The sequence below is a fragment of the Amblyraja radiata genome, chromosome 1 (assembly GCF_010909765.2).
Source record: "Amblyraja radiata isolate CabotCenter1 chromosome 1, sAmbRad1.1.pri, whole genome shotgun sequence".
NCBI lineage: Eukaryota > Metazoa > Chordata > Chondrichthyes > Rajiformes > Rajidae > Amblyraja > Amblyraja radiata.
Window position 1 is genome coordinate 181,220,295 of NC_045956.1, and position 11,827 is coordinate 181,232,121.

The window sequence follows — 11,827 nt, forward strand, 5'->3', positions numbered from 1 at the left end:
TATTGTCACATGTACATTGAAAAGTTGCATGCCATCAGTCAGCGGAAAGATAACACATGAGTATAACTCAGCCATTTACAGTGTACGGATGGATACATGACAAGCGAATAACTCCATGGAATGGAATTATATGGATCACGTGCCGGCAGAGGTTATTAGTTAATCTTAAACATTATGTTTGACACAGACATAAAGGACCTGTGGCTAAAGGACCTGTTCTTCTGGTCCCATTCACTAAGGAGGATGCACAAGGAACTGCAACAAAAAAAAGCACAAAGTCCTGGAGTAACTCAGCAGGTCAGGCAGCATCTCTGGAGGACATAGGTGGATGATATTTCAGGTCAGATTCAGACTGATGAAAGCTAGCTTAAAAAGCCTAGCTGACAGCTGTTTGTAGAAGGGGCACAGGCTTATTCAGTAAATAAGTGCATGCAACAAGCTCACTGGACGTCACCTCAGACCGGGGATGTGGAACGGTGTCAGGACCCCAGCGTGCAGCAGAAAGGCAGGAGACTAGTTATTACCAGCCGCCGCTCATATCAGTGAAGAGACACACCGAGCAGAAGAGTTGCGACTTATTTAATCCTTTACCAACCCTGTTATCGTATTTGACTGTAGTTTAATAACCTTAGTTTCTTTATCGCCCTGAAGTGTTCTTTCGCCATCATTCTCGAAACCTGTTGTTTTGACAGTGTTGCAGCTGGTAGAGCTGCTGCCTCTTGGCGGCAGAGACATGGATTCAATCCTGACCTCAGGTGCTGTCTGAGTGGAGTTTGAACGTTCTCCCCGTGACCCCATGGGTTTCCCCCAGCTGCTCGTTTTCTTCCACATCCCTGGGATGTGCTCGGTTTGTAGCTTAGCTGGCCGATGTAAGCTGTCCCCTTGTGTATACGGAGTGGATGTGAAAGTGGAATAAGGTAGAATTAGTGTGAACGGGCGGTGGACACAAAATGCTGGAGTAACTCAGCGGGACAGGCAGCATCTCTGGAGAGAAGGAATGGGCGACGTTTCGGGTAGAGACCCTACTTCAGACTGATGTCAGGGGAGTGGGCGGGACAGAGATAGAATGTAGTCGTAGACAGTAATGCCCCTGTCCCACTTAGGAAACCTGAACGGAAACCTCTGGAGACTTTGCGCACCACCCAAGGTTTCCGTGTGGTTCCCGGAGGTTTTTGTCAGTCTCCACTACCTGCAACCACCTGCAACCTCCGGGAACCGCACGGAAACCTTGGGTGGGTCGCAAAGTCTCCAGAGGTTTCCGTTCAGGTTTCCTAAGTGGGACAGGGGCTTAAGACTGGTGGGAGAACTGGGAAGGAGAAGGGGATGGAGAGAGAGGGAGGGAAGGAAAGCGAGGGTTATTTGAAGTTAGAGAAGTCAATGTTCATACCGCTGGGGTGTAAACTACCCAAGTGAAATATGAGGTGCTGTTCCTCCAATTTGCGCTGGGCCTCACTCTGACAATGGAGGAGGCCCAGGACAGAAAGATCAGATTGGGAATGGGAGGGGGAGTTAAAGTGTTGAGTAACTAGGAGATCAGGTAGGTTAATAGACAATATGTGCAGGAGTAGGCCATTCGGCCCTTGGAGCCAGCAGTGCCATTCAATGTGATCATGGCTGATCACATTGAATGTTAAGAGCCTGTGCTTGGTCTCGCTGATATACACGGTGTAAACGTGTGATTGGTTGGGCTGCATCACTAAACTAAACGTATCACAGCTTGAATAATTGCAACACCCACACATGCATCTTGAAAGAAAAAGCTCGTTTTATTATTCATGATATAATTTTATTAACAGGTAGCAATTTGTGAAGGCTCCATCTCCACACAATTTATTTTCATTATGTCTATGTACACACCAGTTACAATGGCAAAGGCAATTGGAGAAATCGTTGTGGACGGGATTCTCTAGCTAATAATACCGCAAGGCATGTTGCGATCCCATCGCACAATGTGAGCCGGGAGTTTTGCAAAGTGTAGCAGGAGTCCTACACAAAGGCTGTAAGGCAGGAACCAACGGAGTGGAGGAAATCAATACCTCTTCAAAGCAAACACACGCGATAATTACGGGTTTACTTTCTCACCAATAATTTAAATCCACAAAACAAGTGTTGAATTGATGTTCCTCCAGCCCTACGTGGCTGGTGAAACCTCACCGAGGATGACAACTTAATTCCTGCAATATTACCACACATGCCGACTTAAAAACAAGGTCCTACTGTGCAGCAGAATACTGACCCTTTGGTAGGTACAACATGCTGGAGTAACTCAACGGGTTAGGCAGCGTCTGTGAAATAAAGGAATAGGTGACATTTCGGGTCGTAACTAAAGTCATTTCGGTCAAGTCTAACTCGTGCTTTCCGTCTCACCGCCCCTCCCCCACCCTAGTCCTCTTGCTAATTTTACCGTATGAATTACTTCATTATCATCTCATCCCCAGCCAACAATGGATCATTGTGGGCTCCACCTTTCCTGAGTTATGGATGCAGGCTCTGCTTTGTTCTGCACCTTCTCATACCCCTAGTTTTTCCCCTCCCTGACTCTCAGTCTGATGAAAGGGTCTTAACCAGAAACGGTACCTATACCTTTTATCCAGAGATGCTGCCTGACCCGCTGAGTTACTCCATCATTTTGTGTCTATCTTCAGTCTTTATGCAGCATCAGCAGTTCCTTCTCACACACTGAATGTTTAATCTTTTGTTCACAATTTAATTTGCTCAGGTTTAAATTTTCTTCCCCCCCACAGCGGATTTGCCTTGAGAACAGTCAGTTTTCAAATACTTGAAAGTCAAGATAGCATTAGATAAAATAAGACAACAGAATCTTCTGGATGTCATGTTATAAGTAATCTTTAGAAATGGCATCCAGTTGAGAGACTCCCCACCCCACCCACCTCTCCCCTTACAAAAATAACTGCAGCTGTAATACTTAAGTGATTTCCTGAGAGACTCAGAAATATCTTCAACTCACGAACGTGGCTCCTGCTAAAACGTGTGCGATTTGGCTTCAGAAACTAAAAAGCTGTTCTGCGCATCTTTCATTTGAGGTTCTTTTACGATCATTGGTGACTGGATGCAAGCGTGGTGGACCACCACGGAGCAAAGGATTGTTCTCAAGTTACTCGGCTAATGTCATCACTTCAAAAAAGGAGTTAAGCTCGGAAGCATGTTCATGTCCTTCCGGCGTTGCTCCCCCTCCTTGACTGTCAACGTACCACTTGAAGCTGTATGCTAGCGGATCATGGCCAAGCTCACCACACATTGAGGTGAACACTCCGACCTCCCCTTTGCTAGCTTAAACCTTGCTGGAAAGTGCTCTTGTGTGGATTTTTGGGCTCGTTCATCGTCTCGATGTCTATCCCATGCTGTGATCAGATTATGATACTAACCCAAAGTTTCATGCATCCGACAGGAAGCTGCACCAAATCACCAGAATGCAGTTGCCCCAAGCAGTGCATGGCAAGTTCGGCTTCACAATGTATTATTGGGAGTACCCATACCGCCGTTTTTACAGCACAGTAGTATGGCATTGATAATACTATGAATTGCATAGAAGATAATTCTCATACCCAGCTATTTACAAAGGCTATGCAGCCAAAACAGACGGGGGGAAGACAAACATCAGATTGCCTTTGATTGGGACGCTCGAATGAATCTTCTAAACAAGAGATACGTATCTCCCAAAGTATTAAAGCAGGCTGGCTGGAAGATACACGTGAATGCAAACTAAAATACTGTCGTTTCAGTGCTTTCTACTATCTTAAATGGATTATGTTACATGCTTGCAAAGGCACGGCAGTCTGGCGTAGCGCAGATTCAATGCAATATATCACGCAACTTTCACCCTCGAAGATTTCTTACTGCACTAGCTCGTTGGACTCTTTATTCTTTTCATTCGCCACGGCAGTCTCATTGTGCTCATGTCAAAAATGAACTGCTCGTGAATTCGGTGCATCCAAGCCAGCTGAGAAACAGTCGCCCAACATAGGACTGTTTGTATACACTTACGGTTTGTCCCAAACCAAGGCATTCTTTGTTGTCGGGGGTTACGGGGAGAAGGCAGGAGAATGTGGTTGAGAGGGAGAGATAGATCAGCCATAATTGAATGGGCCGAATGGCCTAATTCTGCTCCTATAACTTATGAGCTGAACTTATGAACATTCCCGAGTCTGGTTCACCCTTTGCCATCTCTTGTCTATTGCCGTCTCTTGATGCCAAATGACCATCAACAGACCTGGTCAGTTTACAGCAAATGATGAGATCCTTTTATACCCGCTGCACGATTTGCATGTGATTCCAGGGTACGAAAGGGTGAGGCACATTTGAGGGGGGGGGGGTTCATTTGGTAGCTGTCTTGTCCTTCATCTTCTCGCTCACTGTCTGGAGAATGCTCGGGTTCTGCTCCATGATATGCACCAACAAGAGGTCAATGTACTCCTCCAGGTCCCGCACGTGCTCTTCCGTCTTCTGTATCTGCGACTCGTGCTGTAGGATCTTCTTGATGAGTTCATCGTGGGTCAGGTGGTAGTAGTGCTGCACTGGGTCTGCCAGCTTGGACTCCTGCAATCAGAAGAAGCCGTCACCCAACAAGAACACAATGGCTGCATGGGAGGAACTCCAGACGCCGGTTTCAACCGAAGATAAGACGCGAAGATCTGGAGTAGCTCAGCGGGTCAGGCAGCACCTCTGGACAAAAGGAAGAGGTGACGTTTCGGGTCGAGACCCTTCTTCAGACTGAGAGTCAGGGAAAAGGGGAATGAGAGATATAGACTAATGGGGCTGTTCCACTTGAGCGACCTAATTGGCGAGTTTAGGAGAGTTTGAAAATGTGTCATGTTGAAGACCTCCTTGGACTATGTTGAAGACCTCCTTGGACTATGTTGAAGACTAGCTACGACTAACTTCGGGAAAATTGGACACCAAATAGTGGTGAGTGAAGACGAACTAGATGCAGGAAGATTGCTCCCGATGTTGGGGAAGTCCAGGACAAGGGGTCACAGCTTAAGGATAAGGGGGAAATCCTTTAAAATCGAGATGAGAAGAACCTTTTTCACACAGAGAGTGGTGAATCTCTGGAACTCCCTGCCACAGAGGGTAGTTGAGGCCAGTTCATTGGCTATATTTAAGAGGGAGTTAGATGTGGCCCTTGTGGCTAAGGGGATCAGAGGGTATGGAGAGAAGGCAGGTACGGGATACTGAGTTGGATGATCAGCCATGATCATATTGAATGGCGGTGCAGGCTCGAAGGGCCGAATGGCCTACTCCTGCACCTAATTTCTATGTTTCTATGACCTCCTTCGACCTCCCTTCGACTATGTTGAAGACTATCTACGACTACCTTCGACTACCCTCGATTACCTACGACTAACATGCCAACCTACTACGACTAAACCCACGAGTAAAAAAAGTATCGACTTTTTCCATGGTGACCTTTTTTTACTCGCGGGCATTTGTCAACATGTTTGAAAAACCGCTGCAACCTAGCTGAGGCCTCGAGTACGCGGGGACCACTCTCAAGCATGAAGGAGAGTTACGAAGACCTCCTACGACCTCGTGTCGACCATGCTGCGAGTATGAGTAGAGGGCAAACTCGTCAGAACGCGTGGATTAGGTCGCCCAAGTGGGACAGCCCCTTAAGGATAAATGAATGGGAGATATGCCAAAAGCAAAATGGTCAGCTTACAACCCAGCATTAAGAATTTCTCTAATTTCAAGTATCCCTCTCTCTCCAGCCCTCCGCCACCATAATCGTTGTATTAGTTTTACTGTCCTGTTCCTGTCTGTATACTCGTTATCACCCATCCCACGCCCAACAATGGCCCATTATTTGCCCCACATTTCCTCGATTATCATTGCTTCCTGCATATCTTCCATTAATTTCTCCCAGGTCCGGTCTATATCTCTCCTTCCCCTTTCCCCTGATTCTCAGTCTGAAGTTAGATTTGGGGAGAAGGCAGGAACGTGGTACTGTTCCCAATGAGCAGGAGCAGGAAACATGTTCCCGATGTTGGGGGAGTCCAGAACCAGGGGCCACAGTTTAAGAATAAGGGGTAAGCCATTTAGAATGGAGATGAGGAAAAACTTTTTCACACAGAGAGTTGGGAGTCTGTGGAATTCTCTGCCTCAGAGGGCGGTGGAGGCAGGTTCTCTGGGTACTTTCAAGAGAGAGCTAGATAGGGCTCTTAAAGATAGTGGAGTCAGGGGATATGGAGAGAAGGCAGGAACGGGGTACTGATAGGGGATGATCTGCCATGATCACATTGAATGGCGGTGCTGGTTAGAAGTGCCAAATGGCCGACTCCTGCACCTATTGTGTGTGAATTACAGACAGCGCTCCCCCACATTCCGTGGCCCCCGCCTTTGCGATGTGTTTGTTTGTGTGGGTGTGGGTGTGGGTGTCTGGGTGTGTGTGGGTGTGTGTGTGTGTGTGTGTGTGTGTGTGTGTGTGTGTGTGTGTGCGCGTGCGCGTGTGCGTGCGTGTGCGCGTGTACCGGCTCGTGGTTTCATCGCTGACGGTCGATCCAGCTCGAGATTTTCCAGGCGAGTGCCCTCGAGCTTGAACGTCGAAGACAGTCGCAGAAAAGTCCCGTCAGTGGGACAGGCCCTTAAGTTCGGCATTGATATGGAGGGCGAAAGGTCCTGTCCCTGTGTTGCACTGTTCTATGTTCTAATAAACAGTCCGGGCGATTGACTGGGTGTTATGGTTGACGCGCATGTATTACCTTCACGGCTTCCTGCTCCTCGCGTCCTGACACGGGCGACCTCATTGGGCTGATGTGTCCAGTCGTCACGCTCTTCAGCTTCTCAAGCCCACTGGTCAGCGTGTTGCTGAGGTGCGAGCGGGCAGACCTCTTCTCCGTAACCCCCAGGGCCGCGGCAGTGATGGGCTTCACAGGGTGAGGGCTGGAGGCAGAGCAGAGAGAAGGTCACGCGCATAGAGTCATCGTGTCACACTGCACCAACACGCCACTGTCGGAGCGAGGCCAAACGCAAATTGGAGGAACAGCACCTCGTATTTCTCTTGGGCAACGGCATGTATTTTGATTCCTCTAACTTCACATAGCCCTTCCATCCCTTCTCTCTCCATCCCTCCCCCAGCCTATCTTCCTACTAGTTTCACTGGCGCCCTGCTTGGTTTCAATGTTTGTATTTACACGTCATCACCGTTTCTACAGCCAACAATGGATCATTGTGGGCTCCACCTTTCCTCGATCATCGTTGCTGTCTTTGATTTGTTCTCATGTCTTTGATTTGTTTTCGTACCATTTATTCATTTGTTCTTTGCACCTTTTCATACCCCTGGTGTCGGCTTCCCCTGACTCTCAGTCTGAAGAAGGGCCTCGAGCCGAAACATCACCTATTCCTTTTCTCCAGAGATGCTGCCTGACCCGCAGAGTTTTTTCCCAGTATTTCTATCTTTGGTGTAAACCAGCATCTGCAGTTCTTTCCTACTCAATTTGTCCGTGCTGAACAAAATGCCAATCTACGCTCGTCCCAATCTACGCTGCCCGCATTCATTAATTCAAGATGGCGCCAGAGTGTGGTGACTCTTTGCGTGCCATCCCAGAAGAGGATCTGTGATCATCCATTTCCCTCTATATCTTTACTATCCGTGCACCTGTCCAAGGTTTCATAGTCATAGAGCATGGCCGACCTACATGCCCCATCTACACTAGTCCTACCTGCCCACAATTGGCCCATAGCCCTTGAAACCTGTCCTATCCAAGTACCTGTCCAAAGCTCCCTTAAATGTTATGATAGTGCCTGCCTTAACTACCTCCTCCGTCAGTAGCTTGTTCCACACACCCACCACCTTTTGTCTAAAAATGTCAGGCACCCATTAGATCTTTCCTCCCTCACCTTCAACCTGCCAACATCATCAAAGACCCACACCGTCCTGGCCCACACTCATCCCTCCATTGCCATCGGTTCTCTGAATACTTTCAACAGAGAGCTAGATGGGGCTCTTAAAGATAGCGGTGCCAGGGGATATGGGGAGAAGGCAGGAACGGGGAACTGATTGGGGATGATCAGTCATGATCACATTGAATGGCGGTGCTGGCTCGAAGGTGCTTCCTGCACCTATTGTCTATTGTCTATCGGGAAGAAGGTACAGGAGCCTGAAATCTGGAACATCCAGGTTCAGGAACAGCTACTTCCCCACAGCCATCAGGCTATTAAACACAACTTCAAACAAACTCTGAACAATAACAGCCTATTGCACTTTATCTGTTTATTTATTGTGTATATGTATGGTCTATGGTATATAGACACATTGAACTTTTATCTCCTGTTATGTATTATGTTTACATATTCTGTTGTGCTACAGCAAGTAATAATTTCATTGTCCTATCTGGGACACATGACAATAATACTCTCTTGACTTGGTTCTCAGTTCTCCTACTCTAGGCAAAAGACTCTGTGCATTCACCCTATCTATTCCTCTCATGATCTGCACACCTTCTAAGATCACCCCTCATCCTCCTATGCTTCAAGGAATAGAGTTCTAGCCTGCTCAACCTCTCCCTTGGGGTGGGAGATTGCAACCTTCACGTGGTCCGCCCTGTTTCGACTAATGCAATCAACTCGACGTGCACACACAAAAGGTCAAATAGAACAAGTTGTCCTACAACTTTAGGCTGTGCATGCCACACGAAAGAAGAAGAAGAACCTCTCCCTGTAGCTCAGACCTTCGAGGCCTGGCAATACCCTTGTAAATCTTCTCTGCACCCTTTCCAGCTTGACACATCTTTTCTATAACACGGTGCCCCAGAACTGAACACAATACTTTAAATGTGGCCTCACCAACAACGTCTTATACAACTGCAACATGACCTTCCAACCTGTACTCAATGCTCTGACTGATGAAGGACAACTGTTGAAAGAAGTAGTTGCGATAGCAAATGCTCATTGGGCAGCTTGGCTCACAAACAGGCCCTTCAGCCCACCTTGTCCATGCCGACCAAGCTGGCATACTGCGCTAGTCCCATTTGCTTCCATGTTGTTCACCCTCCTCGAAATCCTTCCTATCCACATATCTATCCCATTGTGAAATGGTTCTGGCGGATTGGAGCAGGCGAATTCACAGTGGCGCAGCGGTAGAGTTGCTGCCTAACAGCGAATGCAACGTCTGAGACCCGGGTTTCATCCCGGCTACAGGTGCTGTCTGTACGGGGTTTGTGCGTTCTCCCCGTGACCTGCGTGGGTTTTCTCCAAGATCTCCGGTTTCCTCCCACACTCCAAAGACGTACAGGTTTTGCCCCTCGTGGGTGTAGGATCGTGTTAATGGGCGGGGATCACTGGTCGGCGCGGACCCAATGGGCCGAAGGGCCTGTTTCCGCGCTGTATCTCTAAACTAAACCACTACCTACCTCGCGGGAACTACCAACCTATTAGCCTGAGGTCATGATGAGATAACACAGGAATCCATAAAAAAGAATATAACATCAAGATTGTAGGTCAATATCACCAACAACTTCTCCTGGACCACCCATAATGAAGCAACGACCAAGAAAGCACACCTACTTCCTTACAAGGCTGAGGAAGTTCAGCATGTCCCCTACAACTCTCACCAACTTCTACAGATGCGCCGCAGGAAGCATTTTATCGGGATGCATCACAGCACGGTTTGGGAACAGCTCCATCCAAGACCGCAAGAAATCGCAGCGAATTGTGGACGCAGCCCAGACCATCACACAAACCAACCTCCCACCCGTTGACTCCATCTACACCTCACGCTGCCTCGGCAAGGCCAGCAGCATCATCAAGGACCAGTCTCACCGCGGCCACTCCCCTCAGGCATGATGTACAGAGTGTGAAAATGCACACCTCCAGATTCAGGGACAGTTTCCTCCCAGTTTTATCAGGCAACTGAACCATCCTACCACAACCCGAGAGCAGTCCTGACCTCCCATCTCCCTCATTGGAGACCCTCGGACTATCTTTAATCGGACTTAACCTTGCACTAAACGTTATTCCCTTTATCGTGACACTGTGAACGGCTCGATTGTAATCATGTATTGTCTTTCCGCTGACTAGTTAGCACGGAACAAAAGCCTTTCACTGTACCTCGGTACACGTGACAATAAACTAATCTGAAGCTCAGATTTATGAATGGGAAAGCGTGCGTGATTAATCTATTGATTTGCTATGAAACATATAATCTTGTTCAGTAGACCAGACGCAAGGAGTGAGCAACCTCTCCAAGGCATAATTAAAGACCAGCCCCACTGGATACTTGTCACAACTGACACTTGCAGACGTCCCCATCTGTGCCTCTTTGTAAACGCCGCGACCTACTTGATGCCACGAGTACCTACGATTAGCATCACGGCCTGCTACGACCTCCTACGACCATGCTGCGAGTACGAGTCAAGGGCAAACTTGGCAGAGGTCGTGAAAGTGGGACAGGCCCTTTAGCTAGTCCCATTGTCCTGCATCTGCCCCACATCCCTCTGATCCTTCCTTATCCATGTACCTGTCCAAATGTCTTGTAAATGCTGTTATAGTCCCTGCCTCAACAACCTCCACTGGCAGCTCGTTCCATACACCCGCCACCCTTTGTGTGAAGACATTACTACTCAGATTCCACTGTAACTTAAACCTATGCCCCCTTACTTCTTGATTCTCATCCCCAGGGAAGAAAGTGTTATGATTTTCTCCACCTCTGTAGGATCACCGCTCAGCCTCCTGCGCTCCAAGGAATACAGTCCCAGCCTGCCCAACCTCTCCCTGTAGCTCAGGCCCTCGAGTCCAGGCAACATCTTGGGTCCATATCTTCTGCAGGCTTTCTAGCTTCTTGCTTGTCACTGTATCTCTCCAATGTTTTATGTGTCATTCCTAACTGTCACTGTATGCCATCTTGTCACTTGCGGGCAGAGCACCAAGGCAAATTCCTTGTATGTGAATTCTAAACCAATAAACTTATTCATTCATTCATTCATCGTTCCAATAGCAGGGTGACCAAAACTGAACACAGTGAGTGAAGCCTCACCAAGCTCTTGTGCAACTGTAACATAACATCCCAAATGCTACACTTAAATCCCTGACTGATGAAGGCCAATGAACCAAAAGCTCTCTTCACCGCCCTCTCTAATACAACCAAATTTTACAGGTGTGGACAGCACCTCATATTTCGCTTGGGCAGTTAACACCCCAGCGGTATGAACATTGACTTCTCTAATTTCAAATAGCCCTTGCTTTCTCTCTCTCTCCATCCCCTCCCCTTCCCAGTTCTCCCACCAGTCTTACTGTCTCCGCCTACATTCTATCTTTGTCCCGCCCCCTCCCCTGACATCAGTCTGAAGAAGGGTCTCGACCCGAAACGTCCCCCATTCCTTCTCTCCAGAGATGCTGCCTCACCCGCTCAGTTACTCCAGTGTTTTGTGTCCACCTTAAATTTTACAGGCATGGTTAAGCACTGCTGGCACGCTGGATTGCATTGTAACAGCACAGTAACAGGCCCTTCGGCCCACAATGTCTGTGCCAAACATGATATCAAGACTTCTCTGGAGACACAAGGAACTGCAGACGCCAGTTTACAAAAAAAGACACAAAGTGCTGGAGTAACTCAGGTGGCATCTTGGAGAACAGGATTAGGTGACGTTTTGGATCAGGACCTATCCTCAGTCACAAGATGGGTCCTGAACCAAACGTCACACTCGATGTTCTCCGGAGATGCTGCCTGACCTGCTGAGTTACCCCAGCATCGTGTGTCCAACTCTTATCTGACTGCACGTGATCTATATCCCTCCATTCCCAGCATATCCATGTGCCGATCCGAAAGATAATTAAACACCGCTATTGTATCTGCCTCCACCTCCAGTCTGTG

At 48.1% G+C, this 11,827-nt stretch overlaps 1 protein-coding gene across 1 annotated transcript in view; it reads right to left on the reverse strand.

The window, feature by feature from the left end:
• Nucleotides 1-1,747: 1,747 nt before the first annotated feature.
• rab11fip5 (RAB11 family interacting protein 5) overlaps nt 1,748-11,827 on the reverse strand; it is a 38,367-nt gene continuing 28,287 nt past the window's right edge. Inside the window, exons 4-5 of the mRNA XM_033043001.1 lie at nt 6,720-6,900; nt 1,748-4,557 (exon numbers count right to left, since the gene is read on the reverse strand). Of these exons, the coding sequence (XP_032898892.1) occupies nt 4,336-4,557; nt 6,720-6,900 (403 nt within the window). The 3' untranslated portion in view covers nt 1,748-4,335. The remainder of the gene's footprint in view (nt 4,558-6,719; nt 6,901-11,827) is intronic.